At 34.2% G+C, this 19,914-nt stretch overlaps 1 protein-coding gene across 1 annotated transcript in view; it reads right to left on the reverse strand.

The window, feature by feature from the left end:
* WDR92 (WD repeat domain 92) overlaps window positions 1–19,914 on the reverse strand; it is a 54,933-nt gene that overhangs the window by 21,517 nt on the left and 13,502 nt on the right. The window contains exons 2-6 of the mRNA XM_029283142.1: window positions 9,754–9,793; window positions 5,102–5,278; window positions 3,474–3,533; window positions 2,383–2,567; window positions 1,171–1,174 (exon numbers count right to left, since the gene is read on the reverse strand). Of these exons, the coding sequence (XP_029138975.1) occupies window positions 1,171–1,174; window positions 2,383–2,567; window positions 3,474–3,533; window positions 5,102–5,278; window positions 9,754–9,793 (466 nt within the window). The remainder of the gene's footprint in view (window positions 1–1,170; window positions 1,175–2,382; window positions 2,568–3,473; window positions 3,534–5,101; window positions 5,279–9,753; window positions 9,794–19,914) is intronic.

Raw genomic sequence — 19,914 nt, forward strand, 5'->3', positions numbered from 1 at the left:
AAGCAATTAAGAAATAGAAAGCAATTGCTAAAATATTTGTAACAAATATTTATGTACAAAAAAAATTCACAAAAGACTAGTTCCCCCTGAAGCAGAGCACATGGCAGTTGACAATGGAACAAATACAACCACTGGCTGGGATTATAATCCACCTACTGATCCAGAGGAAGAAAAGATACATGTAGTGGAGATTTTCTGTTTTAACATTTACCAAAATTTTGGCAACATTTATCTTTTTAAAATTATGCAAATCATGTAAACAAGAGGAACATTTCAAATCGATCTACATGCAAAACTTCATGTCATGCAAGGACACCAAGCACCTGGATTTCTCTCTCACAGACAGAGCCCATGATGTGCAGCACTCAATTGAAGGAACAGCTATGGCTGGCTGGGAGGCAATTGATTTTGAGCAACCTGCCTTTCCACTGCGGATTATAAAACATTTCAAATAGAAAAATTGCTAGAGGAAAGGGCATACTATCCTAAAAATCTAACAATTTTTTTCTAGCCAATAGTACCATTGCAGAAAAAGAATGATATAAAGTTGTATAACATGCCTTGCTACTTTTATATCACACATATAAAGTCACTGTCAATTACAAGTCATGATAAAAACAAATTTAGAAAAAAGAATTCTCCAACTGACGATCAGGAGGTTAAAAAAAAAGTTAGATAATGTGAACCTTACCTCTTTCCCTATGGCAGAGGCTAATGTTTCTCCTGTAATAAACCTATATACACATATATAAAATATTACCAGGCTTTATGCAACTTAAATGAGTATATTAAATGCTTTAGAGAAACTATATAGTTGGAAGATATTTTAATGGCATGAGAGGTTTTGTAATCTTGCTGCAGAAGGTATCCTAGGAAATGAATCCTAATTCTTAATTATGATTAGTACTGAAAAACAAGTGTCTTTACAACTGTTTTGTCTATACTTAATGGAAAAAAGCCAATGTTTACTAGGTTTATTTTATGCAATTGTGTTCATTTATTAAGTGAAAAAATGAAATAATAAGCATCTTTTTGCACATACAACCTAGTTCTTGGCAATTAAATTTTTATAACATGCCTTGCTATTTTAATACCCATAAATAGTATGTGTACATATATGTACATGCATATACTATTAAATAGTGTACATATATACACAAACTAACCTACATTCCTGTCATACAAAAATGTAATTAAGATAAATTAACAGGAAATGATGCTATTTCAGCCAGCCAATATATAAACATCTGAAACAGTCACGGGAAAAAGTTGACCTAACATCCATTAAAACATTATATTCTTCTAAAGTATATTTGCCTGCATGTGTGTATCTGTGTGACATAAAAGTAAAGATGTATATCTATATGTGTTGAACTATATAATAATCTGCTTGGCACTTTTGTACTCTAGTTTTATGCCTAAATCAAGTATATTAAATTAAAGCTTGCCTAACTACTAAATAGAAAGCACAACATATATATCTATATATAAATACACACACACATATATATAGATAGATATTTTCTTGTTATAAAAGTTGAGAAAAATAAATTAAAAAGCCAACACCCTTCCCTTTCTCCACCACACTGATATGCTCTTTCCATTTTGCTGTCCTTCAGACTTTTAAAGTGCTACACTTGCGTTATTGAGAGAATGAAAGTTCAACAACACTTAGTTGGCTTCATGAGGCTCATGTTGGAAAATATGGTTTCACAGAGAAAAATACTTCCATTTAAATACACAGAGAGCATTGCTGGACGTCTTGAGCAGATCTTCAGAGATGGAGAAGAAAGCAAAAGTGTTGGGTAGTATCATAAAGAGTCACACATCTACCACCATCTTTTTGTGAATATCTAGGCCTCCTACAACCTGAAATATTGACCAAAAAAAAAAAAAAATACTGTGAGAATTAAAAAGACATGAAACAACAATAGGTACGACAAGAATAATCGGATTTAAAATATTAGTAATAAATATGTTGGTTCATACATTAGATAAAATTGATGTAATTGGCCTAGAATCCAATTATATAATAGGAAAAAAGGAAATATATACTGTTCACAAAAATAAAGGGAACGCAAACCCCTTCAGTTCCATGGTAAAATGTTCCCTTTATTTTTTTGAGCAGTATAGTTCTGGGTTTCTTTCCGTTCTTCCTAACCAACTTGATTATTTTGAACTGGGTGGGTGTTGACATTTAAAAAAAAAACAAAAAAAACTTCTACTTAATGATTGTTATGAAGCACACACTGAAATCGTTATAATGACACATATAAGAGAACTGTCAAATAAAAGTGAAATATCAAAAACATTAGTTGCTGAATAAACTGTAATGGATATATGAAAATACTAACTGCAATGATAGGGGGAAAATACACTTACAGCACAGAATTCTTCGAAGGATATTCTTCCATCACCATCTTTATCTGCATTTATTATGGTTTTGTCTACAATTTGCTGCAACTGGGTATCTTTGAGATTGTTCCCAACCATCATTTTCAAAACCTGGAAAAGCTCCCCATTGGAAATATAACCATCTTTGTCCATGTCATAGATGCGAAAAGCAACTACCAAGGAAAAAGAAAAATAACAGTTCTGAGTAAGACTCTCTGAGAGACTGGGAAAGCTGAGGATGAGGCTTTTGAATGCCTGTTTTAACAGAAGCAATTCATTGCAGCTACTAAGAGATTTTGGAAAAAGCTTTTAAAGAGATTTTGCCAGTGTAACTCAGGCTTGGAAATTCTTACAATTGAAGGAAAATTAAAGAAATTTCTCCTTAATTCTAGGTTGCTAAAACTAAGTCAATAATAGTCAGTAATCTCATTTAATCTTCTAAGGCAGTGTTTCTCAACCTTGACAATTTTCAGGCATGTGGACTTCAACTCCCAGAATTCCACAGCCAGCATTGCTGGCTGTGGAATTCTGGGAGTTGAAGTCTACATGCCTTAAAATTGTCAAGGTTGAGAAACACTGTTCTAAGGACTAGTTATGAAAAGTCTGACATCACTATACCAATGACTACTTTATATTTTGTTATATAAATCTCTACTTCCATGGCATTTGTATAAACTATGATGTAATTTGCATTATCTGAAACATACATTGTATATCTTGTCAAATTCTCATTGCTAAAATTCAGTAAGAGTAGTTATGTCTATATAACTGTATAATTTCCAGCTACATGTTATTGCTAAGGAAGAGTTAAAAATCAATTCTTTGCACTATTTCTTAGCAAATATCTCACTGTTCAAAGTATCAAAGGGAAAAGGGGGATGGAGAAGTATTAGAATAGCCATTTTTATGTAAAAGCCATTTATCTCAGAAATATGAAAATCATGTTATCACTGTTATCTAGCCCAAGGTATATTAAAACTTACAATGGCTTATGAAGTAAGATTAAGTGAGGAAGAACAGAAAAACAACTTTTTAATAAAACATAGTAGCTTGTAGTTAACAAAACATAATATACTTACACCTCAACTTCTGCTCTTTGTCACCTTTGACACTGAACTGGGAGACTCCTTCTATAAATTCTACAGAATACAGGTATATAAAGAGAATTTAGAAAATATTTTATATATCCCAAACTTTGGAAAATACCCTCAAATTTTCTTCCGTAACAATCTTAAAAGCCGTAATTTTTAATTATTGTTTTTATGACCCCAAGTTAGGTACTATGTACTTAAATTTTCTTATTTGACAAGATCTTGTGACTCTCAGAAGATACATAAAAATGCAGCTTTTAAAGATAATCATTGACTTACAACCATTTGTTCAGCAACTGTTTGAAATTATGATGTTGGTGGACCAAGGTACTTATACTCTGTGCGCAAAGTTACAATCATTGCAGCACCACCTGTGGTCATGTGGTACCAATTCGGGTCCTTGGCAGCCCACCTGCACTTACAACACAGGGATGCTGCAGCTCCCTCCACCTGCCTATCTCATTGCTCCCTTGGCCGAGAAGGCAAACAAGGCCCATCCGGCCTATTAGTTCAAGCAAAGCTTTGCTTGTGCTGGAAGGGGATGAGGCTTTCCAGACCTGGCCAGCTTTGCTTGGGTTGATGCCTGAGTGAGCAGCTAAGGCTGCCATGGGCAGCTCTGGTCAACTGCCATACGACAGCACTCTGCCCAAGGTGCAGGTATAATTATAGTAACTGGTTTCTCCCTGTAAGTGTTAAGGAGTCTTAGAACAATGCAACAGAATACTTTCTTTATTTTTCATCTCCCTACAGGTCTCAGAATTCAAGAGTCAAGGAACTCTGTGTGGAATCGTCAATAGTTGAAAGGGAATGAATAGAAAAACAATCTCCTTGCATTTTAACCATATCAAACATCCAACTGCCCACTGGTTATCATCTACATTTTAAAAGCAAGTATCTAGAGCCAACCCAAATCAGCTCTGGAGCCCAAAATTAATGATCTAATTACTAGGATAAAAAATATCGAAAGTGGAAGCTTAAAATTCTGTTTCTTTAGGATCACAGATTATTTAAATATGCTCCTAAACTATTATTTAAAAAATACAGCCTGGGACTTTTGTTTATTTTACTTTTTGATAAGTTTTACTTTTCAAATTCTAAAGTACTGTGACTATCTACAAGATCACTTCTTTTCACACTAACCAAACTCAGCATTAAGACTTTTAATGGCTTTTCTGCAATCCTTGTGCCATTTGAAATGGTATCAAGGATAAGTACGGTTTTCAGCTGTGGAACAACTGTCCAAGAAACTAATTCCTAGATGGGGTTAACCTATGGTGATTAGAACTTTTAAAAACTGAATCAAATGAGATGTTTCCACCGAGGGAATTGCACTCATGAGTAGGACAAACCATATTTCCTTTTCCCAAACAGATATACAATTACGAAACTATTAAATGCTTTCCAACATTTCAGAGATACTATTTATGAATAGAAGCATTATGAATCCTTTCTAGCTCATAATACAAAACATTTCTCAACTGGAAAGCTACATTATCACATAGAACATGAATAACTAAAGCTTATAACTAAGAAAAACTACAAAAATTCTACATATTATCACATTAGACGAAAGCTGACAGTTTGAATACATCTATAGCAAATTAAATTTTTCTTACCTTTGAAGTCTACTTCTCCATTTCCATCTGTATCAAATATATCTATTACTCGTTGTACCAAGGGATTCTGTTGTAACTCAGGCAAAGACATAAATTCTTCCACACTTAAAGAACCAGAGTTATCTAAATCAAGCTTCTTAAATCTCTTCCCCAATCGTTTAATCTCATCTGCATCAACTGGCAAAGGGGGAGGAGGAAGACAGAGAAATATGAAAACCTAAACTGAATATATAATAGTTCTTTCTTGTAATACAATTTCTTGTTCAGACCTAGAAACGACGACTATTTAAGAAGCATATCCCCTTACTCTTACACATAAACAGTTTTAAATATAATAAATTAATATGGATTACCTTTCATAGGACAGGACATTGCACATTTTACTGTAGAGCTCTGTATAACCTAATACACGCTGACTCAAGTGTTCAAAGGACTAACAGTGCTTAGTTAACTTCAGCCTTATGTTTACAAGCATCTGTCAGGTACAAATCTTTTAATTATCTAACCACGTCAGTTATCTTTTAAATAGGAGGGAATAAGAGTGAGGTCAGTTACAATGCATAAAAAATGAGTTTATTTCTATTTGTAGTTTTAACTCCTTATGAAACTGAACTGGTGTTGATCAAATATTAAATTTATAATACAATAAAGAAATATTGAATGATCAAATATTCTTTATTTTAAAAAATAAAATCTTGCCAAATTTTGTTTCTTTTGGCTGAAATGTATATTATTTCATTCTATAATATTATAGAATATAAGCCTGGATGTTTTCTTTGAGGAAAAATTAACATTAGAATGAAATTGAATGTTGCATCATTTTCTTTGTATCCAACAACAGTAAAAAAAAAAAAAGATAGCCACACCTTATGTCATTTTACAAGTAGCAGAATAAGCTGAATAAGTAACAGAAAGTATGTGATGTGTGTAGTTCTACATATTCCTTGAATACATTTGAAACTGATCTGTAAATGTTAAGGAATTTTCCTATAGACTGAAGGAATTATACCTAACACTGGTTAGTAGATGAATATCAGCTAATGACTGAAAACCAGTCATATAATTGTTTGCTTCTACATCACATCACACCATCCCAACATTACAGGAAAAAAGAAAAAGGTCTATTCCATTATATTAGATGAAGTCCATAGTAACCCAGCTATTAGGTAAACCAACTGAAAATATTTTTTCCACTGACTTCAAAAACCACCGGAAATAATGTATAAAGTTTTATGTACCACTTACAAAACATATGTGTCTGTATGCACACACATACACACTCCCTATATATTATAGATTACTGAAATAATTAAATGTGCTTTGTAAATTTTAGCCAATTCTTGATGTAATGGAAGCACTTTCAGAAGACTGCATGCCTATGTTATAAAGTACAGATAGTCTTCAATTTACAACCACAACTGGGGCTGGAATTTTAGTAGTTAAGCAAAATGATTGTTAAGTGAGACATCCCATGCTTCACTTAACAACCAGAATCCTGGCACTCCCAGTTGCAATTGTTAAGTAATCTCTCAGGTCATTAAATGGACAGAGTCCCATGTGCTTCAGGGGGGAAAGGGAAGCCCTGGGGGACTCCACTTAGGCACCACATTCTTCTCTGCCAAAATCCAAGCAGGATTTTCAGATTCTAAAGACCATATAGCACCCTTTCTGAGGTCATCGTTAATTTGAACTGTTAAGTAAATAGTCATAAGTTGAGGATTACCTGTATAGCAAATTGGAGGACAATTCAAAGTAACATTCTTTTTTTTTATGTCACTAGCAATCTTGATAAAACCTTTGCAAACTATTAAGTATCCACTGGATTATGAACACGAGATACAAATTAGTAATTTCTATTCAAAACTCAGTTTAGGTATGAATGTAATGGTGCTCTATATTTACATACTACAGTTTTAAGTATATATTAGCACCTTACAAAGTGCTTTTTTCTCCCCAAAAGGTGGCATAATAAAGTAAAACTTTTTCTGTGAAGATGACAACATAGGTCTGGTCAAAAATATGATTATATTAATTACTTTGAAAAATAAGAGTTCTAATCTAATTGTATAACAGCCTTCTGGAAAGGTGAAGAAAAGCTGTGTTGTGTGTTATTCCAATCTGGGAGCAAAAAGAACCAGAACCATATTGAGACTATCAACATTTATGCAAAACAAATTTAAATTCATACTAAAAGTAGTATCAATTTTCAAATATCATGCACTGAGATTCAATCCATCTAATCATATTATTGCAAGATCTAACCCAGTGGAACATCCAGTAACTGTTGAATATGTACTTACCAATCCTGAAAGCATGGTGTTCTTCCAGTATGATTTCAGGAACAGCATATACATAACAAAATCTTAATTCTAGTGTACAATTAGAATTGACAATGCTACAAAAAAGTCTTCAGAATTTTTTTTGAGTGCAATATTGTAAACATAATTTTTAGCATACTGAGAACAAAATCAAAAGACTTGGAACTTGGGGGTTCTCTTAATGACAAAGTAGAAAAATCCTAATGCATCTGGTTCATTCTGGAGAGAGCATAACCAAATGACTGGGTGAAATTGTTCCTGCAAGGCCTCTTTTCAGTTACCAATCCCTAACAGTTTTAGGAGTGTTGGGAGATAAAGCAAGTGAAAAGTCAGTTTGACCAAGCAACCATTCAAATAGGTTTTGGGCTTTCACAGTACTGTAGTGATAAATGCAACTACTAGACCAGTGTTTCTCAACCTTGACAATTTTAAGGCATGTGGACCTCAACTCCCAGAATTCCACAGCCAGCATTTCTGGCTGTGGAATTCTGGAAGTTGAAGTCCACATGCCTTAAAATTGTCAAGGTTGAGAAACACTGTACTAGACTCTGCTGTATCTGCAGAATCTAATCTAATCTAATTTAGTCTAACCTGCAACATTTTTAGTGATGGGACTAGCTAGATGAGTTTGCTGATTTCATTGCAGATGGTGTCACTTCCATTAGCTCAAATCCAAATATCAATTGGATAGAACCATATGAGATAAGTAGAATAAATTCATTAATTCAATCATGAAATTACACTTCATTATGACTTTGGATTCTTTATAAAATGATTCCTTGTACTTGCTACAGAACACAGTATTCCTCATACTCTGCAGCAGGGCTCCTTGGGAAAATATGGGAAGCCTGCAAAGGTCACAAATGGCAATCCCATGATTGTGGTTCGCTGCAATATCATAATTGTGAGTTGGGCATTTATGTAGAAAAAAAAACATACCTGTATTCCATGTGGAGTTATTTTTTAAGACAACCCAGAAGTTTAAATGGGTAGAAAATCTGGTGTCCAGGAAGTTAACAGAGAAAATGTGTTACTCTATATTGTAATCACAATTGCCAGTAGAATTCTGGGCAGGATTCAAAGCACTGGTTATTACCTATAAAGTCCTGCTTGGTGTGGTTCCAGGAAGCTATAAGACACCATCTTATCAAGCATGGTTCTACCTGTCCAGTAAGACACTTCATCATACGTCCATCAGAAGAGGATTGTGGATTTTGAGGTAGAGATTTTCCATGATGTTCTCCTTCTTACGGAATATTTTGCCCTGATATGTTTTTAAATTTCAGCATTTAAAAAGGGCATCTTTATAGTGAAGGGAATGGTTTTGTTTTATTGTTATTTATTATTTTGTACATATTCCAAGTCTTCAGAGAAGACAGAATTACAATGAAATATGTACATCTGTTGGTTAAAGAAGTTCAAAGGGACTGAGAATAAATTGTCATGGTTTGTTGAAATTTAATTGTCATCTTTTGTTGAAACTAATTTAAATCTTTCACTTTGTGCATAACTTTTGGGAAGAAAGATTAATGACAGTGTTTATGTATAACTAATCCTCCCATCCTTTCTTTTTCAACTCACAGACAATATTTCAATGAATCCCTCAATACTTTAGGAGTAGCTTTGCAAGGTACTGATACAAGAATAATACAACAGAATACCATATAGAGATTTTGTATATACAAATTCAGTTTAGCTGAATTCCATATACTACATTGTTATATTAAATTATAATTAAAGCTGAATTACTTCCAAGAATTATAATTGGCCTTCCTCATTTTAAAGCTGGTAAGGAGAGGCAGTTTGGTTTATTGGTTTAGACACCAGGAGACTGAATTCTAGTCCTGCTTAAGGCACGAAACCTGGCTGGATGACTTTGGGTCAGTCATCTCTCCCAGCCCAACTCACATCACTGGTTTGTTGTTGTAGGGAAACTAGGAGGAGGAAGGAATACTGTGCAAATTATTTATAAAAATAATTAAGATGGGATACCAATAAATAAACAAAATTTAAGTTTAAAGAAAAGTTTAAAAAAAATAATTATTTATATTGCCAACGTTTAATCCACTGATTTTTATCCTTTGAAGGTACAAATCAAATACTACTAATATATTGACCAGTTATCTTAAAAACAGATACTATTCAATGGTGGCTCATTCTCAATTAGCCAAAGCAATTTATCCTTGCTGTATGGTGAGAAATAAACCTGCAAAAAACTGTTCTTGCCTTTTTATTATAAACTTGAACTATCTATTCTCTTCTATACTGAGAAGAGTATTCTCAGGACAACACCTGCACTTTTGTTACAAGCAGTCTAAGTAAAGTTGAACTTACAGTGCGAACACATTTCCAGTGGGTAGCTTGCTTCATTTCCCTGAAATGAGAAAAAAAGAAGTGTTGTTTAAAAAGGCAGTTTAGCAGAAAGAAGCTAATGGAATACACCAAATAACTGCAATGGGGAACAGCACAATCCTAGGAAAAACCATGGCTGCTTTAAAGAGATGGAAACCAGTGTAATAGTTTCACATTTATACACAACAGAGCTCAATAACCCAATTACGCAGCTCTTCTGGTATGACTACCTTTAATTTTGATGACCTTCATCCAATAGATATCTAAGAATCATTTTCTTTCATTAAATTTCTAGAACCAGACCTTTAATTCTCATACCTTTTTTTCTTTCCAGTTAAATGGTACCGGTGTAATGCTAAGACTTCTCCTAACTTGCAATGAACTGAATTTATCTTAAATCAGCAGAAGGTACATCAGGAAATATATTTTTTTTTAAAGAGCCATTGCTGATTGTAGCTCCCTAACATTTTATCATTTTCATCTTTGTACTTTTGTCTTTGTCATGGGATAGTTTAATTCAGTATGCATCTGTGAATTAATGTTTTCCCTTTTTCTGTATATCCTGTGGATATGGAGCTGATCTTTTACCCCAAATAAAGACCATAGGTCTAAAAGAAATCATTAATCTCCAAATTCCTATCACTTGGTTCTAAAATATAATTGTACAGAAATCAATATATCCATAAATATACATGTTGCACACACACTTAAATCAATTTTCTTTTCGGCAAATGTACATTTTAATATAAGTAGATATTTTTCTGACTATCATTGTTTTTAGTTGAAGATTATGAAGTCAGGGCTGAAAGGCTAAGAGAAAGAGCAACAGATTTCAGCTACTGTATATGTACTAAATACATATTTTTAAATACTAAATCAATGTAGTTGAGATAGTCTCTCAAGTGGGAGCAGTGCAAAAAGTTAAAAATTTGAGGAACATTGTTTTTTTTTTTCTCTTTGATTTCTATGCATGTTAATCATTTGTATTGTTGACAAGGATTAACTTTAGTATTTTATTCTAAGATATGGACATCTCACCTGAATTATTAAACTTAAAGCACTATTTTTTTATTCTTAAAACATAAAAGGCTTAAACCAATCTTCAGAAGTCTGGAGTAGAATGTCTATGGAGATTCTCAATCATCCGGGTCATGATTGTCCCAAAGGTGCTGTTCAAAGGGCAACTGGACTTTCTTCATTTTTTTCCTTGAAAACATTTTGTTTCTCATCCAAGAAGCTTCTTCAGTGTGGTGTAAAATAGTGTGTGTGTGTGTGTGTGTGTGTGTGTATACACACACACACACACATACACACATACATATATATATAATCTTAACACTGCTGGTTTTTCATCAGAGAAACTTATTTTTTTCACTATTCATCTTCTATCAAATATATATCTTTCCAGATTAATCTGTGTAGAAAATATTATTTTTATGTCAGAAGACCCTAATTAAGATTTTTTGAGGAAACATTAACAAGAAAATGTTCTTCTGCAGTGAATTTTTCCCTAATCTGATATTGAAAATGTATTAAGGTAACTGAAAGCAGATGACAGAAAGGAAGAGTTCAGCTGACAGTCACTTAACCTGTGAAGCAGCTGTCTATGACTCGTTAACTATTTATAGTCACATACAGGAATCAACTTAAGTCTTGGCTATAATGTACAAATCTGACCTAGAAGCAGACTGAAGAAACAGAAAAAGCAGAATTTAAACTACTGAAACATTTTAAAGAGAAATGTCACAATTAACAATGTAACGCATGGCTCCCACACCAAATTAAACAATTACTTGCTTCATTTAAGAATTGAGGCCGAACATTCTTAAATAATGTATCCTAAGAACTACTTCACAAGTAAGAGATCAAACAAATGGGTAAACATATTAACAGTTTGAAAAAAATAAAATAATAAAAGTCCATTGTCTATTGTGAAAAAGAGAAATTCCATTAAAAAAATCATTTTGTCCAACAAAGTGCTGCCCGAAATAGGTGAACAAGCAACATTAAATTAAATTACTTTTTACTGATACATGTGGTTCAAAGGGTTTCTAGCTCTATCCAAGAGTATTGCAGATTTGAAAGATATTGCTAACCCAGAATGGAGCACTGTTGTGGAATGAGGCAGCATTCCTTATGAAGCTGCATCCTTCCAGCTTAAAAAAAAAAAAAGTATGTATGTGGGGTTCCTCAGGTAACCCAATCTCAATACCATGAAGGGCTCTAAAGGTGACAACCAGTATTTTTAATTGCATTCAGAAGCACACTGGCAACCAATGCAGCTTACAGATGTATGGATTAACTGTGTCATTTACTACCCATGCAGGTGCTCTGTACCAGTTGAAGTTTCCACATGCTCTTTAAGGGCAGCCCCATTTAGAACACATTTAGTAGGCACAAGGGCATGAGTGACAGCAAGCAGGACCTCCCTACCCAAAAAAGAGCACAAATGGCACACAACCCAAAGATCTACAATGTCAAAAACAATAGCAACGTTAACAGCCTCAAGGAAACAGTAATATATAAAAAACATGCTTTGAGGAAGCATGGAAATAATTATTTAATCTACAGCTGTGTGAAATATGCATGATTTTAACTTGTTCTGGGGAAATTAGGAGGAAGAAGATGTGTTGGATATGTTCATCATCTTATTTGTAAAAGTAATAAAAGTCAGAATACAAATAAAATTTTAAAAATAAAATTTTTTGAAACTTTTCTCTGAGACTTGGAACAATTACTTGCAGTGAAAAAATGAAGGGATAAAAGGCCTAAAAGATAACGAAAGGATGCTAGACATAAATTTTAAATATTCTTGTAATGTCCAGTATGATAATTGGAATTAATTTCATTTTTTTCATACTGGGTATGTTTCATGTTGACTTATCAAAGTACAGTAAGACCTCAATTAAAATGCAGAAAATAAATCTGTGGAAACTACAAATTCCTTTGCTACTTATAGTAAATTCTGCTTATTAATTATGATTAGTAACTACTGGAACAGACAGTATGGAAGACATTGTAGCTACCATTAGTCATAATTTTAGAATCATTCCCCAAATAAATGGATTACTTTTACTCAAGGCAAGTCTGATTAAAATCAAATTGATTTAAATCCCTCCAAAAGGAGATTGAGGTTTAATGATTTCAGAAACCATAAGGAAGATTCTACTGAATCAACCTTTTAAATTAAAAGATACTTTTTTGTTGTTTAATAAGCAAGTATTTGTCTTGATGTTTTTCAGATTTTTATTTAAAAATTGGATGGTTTTGTAATTTTATTTAATATCAAAACATAATATGAAATCATCAGGATCAAAACCAATTCCAGTCTAATTAACCATGGATGTTTGGAAAACATTTTCCTTGTTAGAAAACCAGCACCATAACTAAGCTTTTATACTATCATCAAAAACAGATGCATTTCTTAACTTTTAAACATAAAAGCGACTTCTTCAAAGCTTTTTTCATCCTTCCCCATTTTTTTAACTTTTGTTCAATGAAAAATTAAGAAACTTGCATATTCTTTTTCCAGTTTTCTTTGCCCTAATAAAGGTATTGCCCAACTTCAAATTTTGAATTTTAAAACTCGTGCGGCTGGTAGACTTATTACAGCATTTTTGTCATGAAATATTGTAAATTGTACTTTAAAACAAATGCTAACATACTTTGCCATTAAATAATCAAGTTCTAGATCAGCTTACAGCCAATCCAGATGTTGCTGGTGAAAACTGCATATCAGCCCTTGGCACTAATCATGCCATATAGGAATTCTGTAAAAGTCGATTCAATAGAGTCCAAAATAATATTTTAAGAGACACATGTCCTGATCAACCAACTAAAAAAATAAATAATTCATCCATTTTCCTGATACAGGTAGTCATTGACTTATGACTACAACTGAGCCTAAAATTTCTGCTGCTAAGTGAAACATTTGTTAAATGAGTTTTATCCCATTTTATGACATTTCTTGCCACAATTGATAAGTGAATCACCACAGTTGTTAAGTTCGTAACACAGTTGTAAAGTGAATTTGGCCTCCCCATTGACTTTGTTTGACAGATGATCATCACATGACCATAGGATACTGCAACTGTCATAAATATATGAACCAGTTGCCAAACTTTCAAACTTTGATCATGTGACCATGGGGATGCTGCAGTGGTCGTAAGTGTGAAAAACAGTCATAAGTTGTTACAATTTCAGATGGTCACTAAATGAACAGTTGTAAGTCAAGGACTACCTGTAGAACTATTATGTTAATTAACAGCCAAGACTACAGCAAAAGTTTTTCTTTTGCAGTATCTCCATAATAGGAAAGTCCACCAGGAGAAGGGCGGGATATAAATACAATAAACTTCAAACTTCAAACTTCAAACTTCAAAGGAATTGGTAGAGGACAAGAAGGCCTGGAGCAGTGGTTCTCAACCTTTTTAATGCCGCGACCCCCAACCGGTCGTAAGTCGAGGACTAAACCGGTCGTAGGTCGAGGACTAAACCGGTCGTAAGTCGAGGACTAAACCGGTCATAAGTCGAGGACTACCCAACCGGTCGTAAGTCGAGGACTTTCCCTGCCCGGGAGCGCCGCGCATGCGTGGTTCCGCCCCCTGCACAGGCCGAGGCGTAGCTGGCAAGCGGCAGAGACGGAGCAGGTCGACCACCAGTTGGCCCAGCTCAAGGGAGGTAAGGCACCCGCCGGAAAAGGGGAAAAAAATGGCGGACAGCCTTGCTTGGCGACCCCTGTGAAATGGTCGATCGACCCCAAATGGGGTCGCGACCCATAGGTTGAGAACCGCTGACCTGGAGAAACATGGGGTCACGATGGGTCGGACACGACTTCGCAACTAACAACAACAACTCTTTTTATTGGAATTCTGCCAGAACAAGTTGGCAATGGAGTCATGTGCATTGATAAAACTATACTACCTAGGATGCACTAAATCAGACACATCAAACTCGCGACGTCGCACAACTTATCAGAGCTTTTTCGCCGTTGCCGGCAATGGGGTGGGCACGGCTCCAGTATGATGAAACCGGCCCGCGGGCCGGCAGTTTGACACCCCTGCTCTAAATAAATAATTCTCAGATTCTCAATCTTTAATATTTTAAATAATTCTATCAAATAATACAGGTCTCAACTAGAAAGGGGGACCCTATTTTTTCTGAGAAAAACATGCATATGTCTGAGAAACAATGGACTAAACTAACACAAGATAGCATCAAGTCTTTCAGAAAAAAATATTAAAAATATTTCTCTTATAACAAAAGATTATTTTCTGCTATATTCTAATAAAATAAATGTTTGACCTTCAATAATAACATTATTATTTTCATCAATATAGTCTAATAGGTGATATTCAATATAAGAAATTTAAATGAAGATTAATACCCCTTGGACTGCGTGTTTATAAAAGTATACATCAGAGATAATAAATGAAGGCAAAGGAGATTTCAAGATTTAGGATTACAGACTAAATCAGGTCAACTTACAGCTATTAACAATATTTAAGCACTGCTGCACTGCAGAATTATAATAAAAATTTACTATATTTCAGAGAAGACATACTATACATAGATTACATATTTATAAATATAATGTAACTGGCATATGCCAAGTATAACTGGGAGCTCCAACAGAATTTGAAATTCTTATTTTTTCAATGTTTTCTATTGATATTCATAGCAAACATTTTGTAAAGCAAATGCATGGCTTGGGAATTTGCTCTTTACTGGCAGCTTTTTTCAAAAGTCCCTTATTCTTATTCAACACAATGCATATAAATTATTTGTAAATATCAAATAAATCACAACTATTTGAAGCACTATATCTGTATCATGCATATTCAATACTTTGGACCATTTTGTACTATTGATACCTTTACTACAATCAATAAGTTTGCAAATATTGCTCAGTCATTACCACAAGGAAGTTTGGCAGGCAGATAGTGAGAAAAGAGAAATCACTTAAATACATTTTCTCATGTTGTTATCTCACTGTTCAAAAGAAAGCACTGTAAAATATTCAGAACAGGGACCTCTTTATATTTTTGTTATTTTGTTGACCATCACATAAATGGGTTAATTCTGCCCTGGGTCTTTATTCAATGGCAGAACTGAGTCTCCATATAAATTCTAATCAGAACATTTCTACCATATTAGAGACGGGGGTGGGTGGGGGGGAGGAGGAGGATATGACACTGCCTTCAGTATTTTTCCTACTTCTGGCAAACCCCAGGATCAATTTTCCTACTATCTCCTGAATATCCAGAATAGATTTTAGAAGTTTAAAAGGCATATTCTGCCAAGGGAGAACGGAAATGACTAGAGTCGCTACTTTCATTCAGCTAGATAAATATTTCTAATAAATTAGAAGCTTCCCAATACCAGAAAGGTGTTATGGAGACTATCACTTGATTCCAATCTACTATAAAGACAACCCAGATGTTAGTCTTGTATTCAGCTTGGTTTGACCAATATGAAATTATATACAGCTGAATCTATATAAATAAAAATGTAAATGTTCGTTTGTTCAAAATCTTAAATCTCCGAAAGTTCTTCACCGATTACTTTGAAATTTTGACACAACGTTGCATTCGAATATGTGCGTGTTTTTATATACCTATATTATATAGATGTCACACCTGTGAAAGGTAAAACATGCTTTTTTGAAAAACAGCGCCATCTGTTGGACATAAAAGCAACACACGTTATGATTTTACCATTCCATTTCTATGTTTCCAATTTACGATCCATTTACAATTTCCAAATTTCCAATTTTACGATTCCATTTCAATGTTTCCGATTGCATTGTTAAATTGAATTTTCATAGATTTCGATTTATTTTCATTTTGATTTAATTATTTCGTGTGACATTGCGTTGGAATTGATGCACAGACAATGGAACAACAAAAAATATTGTATACCCACAAGCACTGTGAAATTAAACATATTAGAAACGTGCGCTTTCTCTTTTCTTTCTTTTCCATTTAGCCAGACTGAGCCACAGCAATGCGTGGCCGGGTACAGGTAGTACATAATTTTATTATAAAGTGTTATTCCCAAATAATAAGTTTCAAACACTTCAATTGGGTAACTAACTTTTACATTAACCCAAATGATTAATCACTCTCATACATTCAGATGGCAAAAGATAAGAGGCAGCCCTCGCTTTAATGTCCACTCATACAGTAACCATTCAAAGTTTTGATGGTGCTGAACAAGGGGTATTTATAGTTTCCCCTATTTGCAGCCATTGCAGCATTCTCATTGTCACATGATCATGATTTGGGTGCTTGGCTTACAATTATTCCACAGCATGCTACGGTCACGTGATCAATATTTCAAACCTCCACTACAGGCTTTTGACAAGCAAGTCAACGGGACACTCTGGCTGAACAGCCTAACAATGGCAACTGGGTCAGCCATTGTAAGACAGCACAGTCACATGATATCATGCCTTACAACCATGTTGCTTAATGATGGAGTTCCTAGTCCTAATTACCTGTAATGGCAACTTTCAAATATCAACTTTTTATTTCATGCTATTTGTGCCAAGACAGTTGCTCTGATAATTGATTAGGTTAGCTATGCTTCTTCTAAAAAAGTCAATCATTATACATCAATAGCTATGATCAGCAAAAATGAACAATTACTGATTGATGGAGGGTAGAGGGAGCCAATATATTTGCATCTGTGTTATTCAATTAAATATTTTACCTATATGAATACCAGAATAATGGGAAGGGAAGTTGGAGATCTTCTAGCCCAAGCCCCTGCTCAAGCTGTCCAGTCTCTTCTTAAAAATTTCCCCACAACTTCTGAAGGCAAGCCATTCCAATGGTTAATTGTTCTTTTAGGAAGTTTCTCCTTAGTTCTAGGTTGTTTCTCTCCTTGATTAGTTTCCATCCATTGTTTCTTCTCTTGCCTTCTGGTACTTTGGAAAATAGGTTGACCCCTTCTTTGTGGCAACCCTTCAAATATTGGAACACTGCTATCATGTCACCCCTAATCCTTCTTTTCACTAGAGTAGACATACCCAATTCCTGTAACTGTTCTTCATGTTTTAATCTCCAGGTCCCTAATCATCTTTGTTGCTCTTTTTCCAAGGTCTCAACATCTTTTTTTATATTGTGATGACCAAAACTGGATCAGTATTCCAAGTGTAGTCTTACTAAGGCTTTATAAAGCGGTACTAATACTTCATGTGATCTTGATTCTATCATTCTGTTAATCGAGCCTAGGAGTGCATTGACTTTCTTGGCTGCTGCCATTCACTGCTGGCTCATATTTAAGTGAATGTCCATTAGGACTGCAAGATCCCTTTCATAGTTGCTGCTATTGAGCCAGGTTTCACCTAATCTGTACCTGTACATTTGATTTTTCTTGCCTAAGTGTAGGACCTTAATTTTTTCTCCATTGAATTTCAGTTTGTTAGATAAGGCCCGGTGTTTGATTCTGTGGAGATCCATCTGGATCTTAAGCCTATCTTCTGGAGTGTTGGCTATTCCTGCCAGCTTAGTGTTGTCTGCAGATTTGATGAGTTCCCCTTCTAATCCCTCATCTAGATCATTTATGAAGATATTGAAGAATACTGTACCTAAAATGGAACCTTGAGGTACCCACTACTTACTTTCCTCATGTAGATGTAGTTTCATTAAGGACTATACACTGAGTGCTGTTTGTCAGCCAGTTACAAATCCATCTAGTAATGCTGCTGTCTACCCCACATTTTTCTAGTTTACTAAGAAAGTTGTGGTTTGCCTTCTAAAATGCCTTAGTGAAGTCCAAGTACATTATGTCTACAGCATTTTTCTGGTCCACTAATTTAGTCACTTTGTCAAACAATGAAATAAGAGTTTTTTGGCATGATCTGTTTTTGACAAACCAACGTTGGCTTCTGGTTATAACTTTGCTTATTTCTAGGTGTTAGCAGATCTCTTGCTTATCTTTTCCAGGATCTTCCCAAGTATTGATGTCAGGCTAATTGGTCAGTACTTTCCTGGACCTGTTTTATTTTTTCCCCTTTTTTGAAGATGGGAACCACATCAGGTTTTTTCCTCTGGTAGTTCCCTGGCACTCCAGGATCTTTGAAAGATATGGTTCAATGGTTCCGAGATCACGTCTGCCAGCTCCTTCAGAACTCTGGGATATAATCCATCAGGTCCTGGTAATCAGGTCTAGACCGGACAGGTGTTCTCTTACTGGTTGCTTATTTTAATTTGTCTTCCTACTTTGTCCTTTATGATTCTGTTTTTGGTAGGTTGGGCTATATTTTCTTTTTGCATGAACAAATATGTTTTTTTTTAAAAATGATGAAAACATTAATGAGTTATGAAACTTTCTGATACTTAGCATAGGGAAAGGGCTTGCTTATAACTGTTACTTCATTTGTATACATATCTGATTTCATGTGAAAAATAGTAATATTATTTTAATAATATTTATTGCTATTCATTTGTTCTATACACCTAAAATGTTGTGCTAATATTCTAATGAAGTGTGCTGGAATTTGGGACATCTAGTCTGAAGTTCCAATGCTGTCACAACTTATTGTGGAAGATTTTATTAGCTTCAGTTATTCATTTTTAAAATACAAATAATAGTCCTCTTCATAAAGCAGCTGAGAGGATAAATGCAATAGATTATGTCATTAGAATAAGAGGAATAAACTACTTCTGATTTTATTTAACTCACTGAAGAATTGGTCGGCTGCTTGCTGCTGCTGGACCTGCCTGGTACTGGTGTTGGACCTGCCTGGCGTTGCTGCTGCAGATGTAATAAAGATGTTACACTTTTTTCCTCTTTATAAAATGTTATGTTTTCATATAGTAATTTATATGAATTGTGCTATCTAATAATTTATTGTGGCATGAGCTTTCTTAAATATTACTTCATCAGAGTGTCCAGTGCCATTTAAATTATGAGATCATGCAAGTTAAATATTACATAATTTTCCAGAGCTTTAAAAATGACCTTTTAAAGTAAACACACTTATAATGGAAATAGCCATATCTGCCTTGCCCACATTATCATTTTGAAATAATTACGTATTCTTTATTCATACAACAAATGGAAGGTCTTAATTTAATTGAAGTCAAAGCCTCAAATCCTAAACTTACAGTTTATTTATTTATTTATTTATTTATT

The sequence above is a fragment of the Protobothrops mucrosquamatus genome, unplaced genomic scaffold, assembly GCF_001527695.2.
Source record: "Protobothrops mucrosquamatus isolate PMUCROS unplaced genomic scaffold, P.Mucros_1.0 scaffold_45, whole genome shotgun sequence".
Taxonomy (NCBI): Eukaryota; Metazoa; Chordata; class Lepidosauria; order Squamata; family Viperidae; genus Protobothrops; species Protobothrops mucrosquamatus.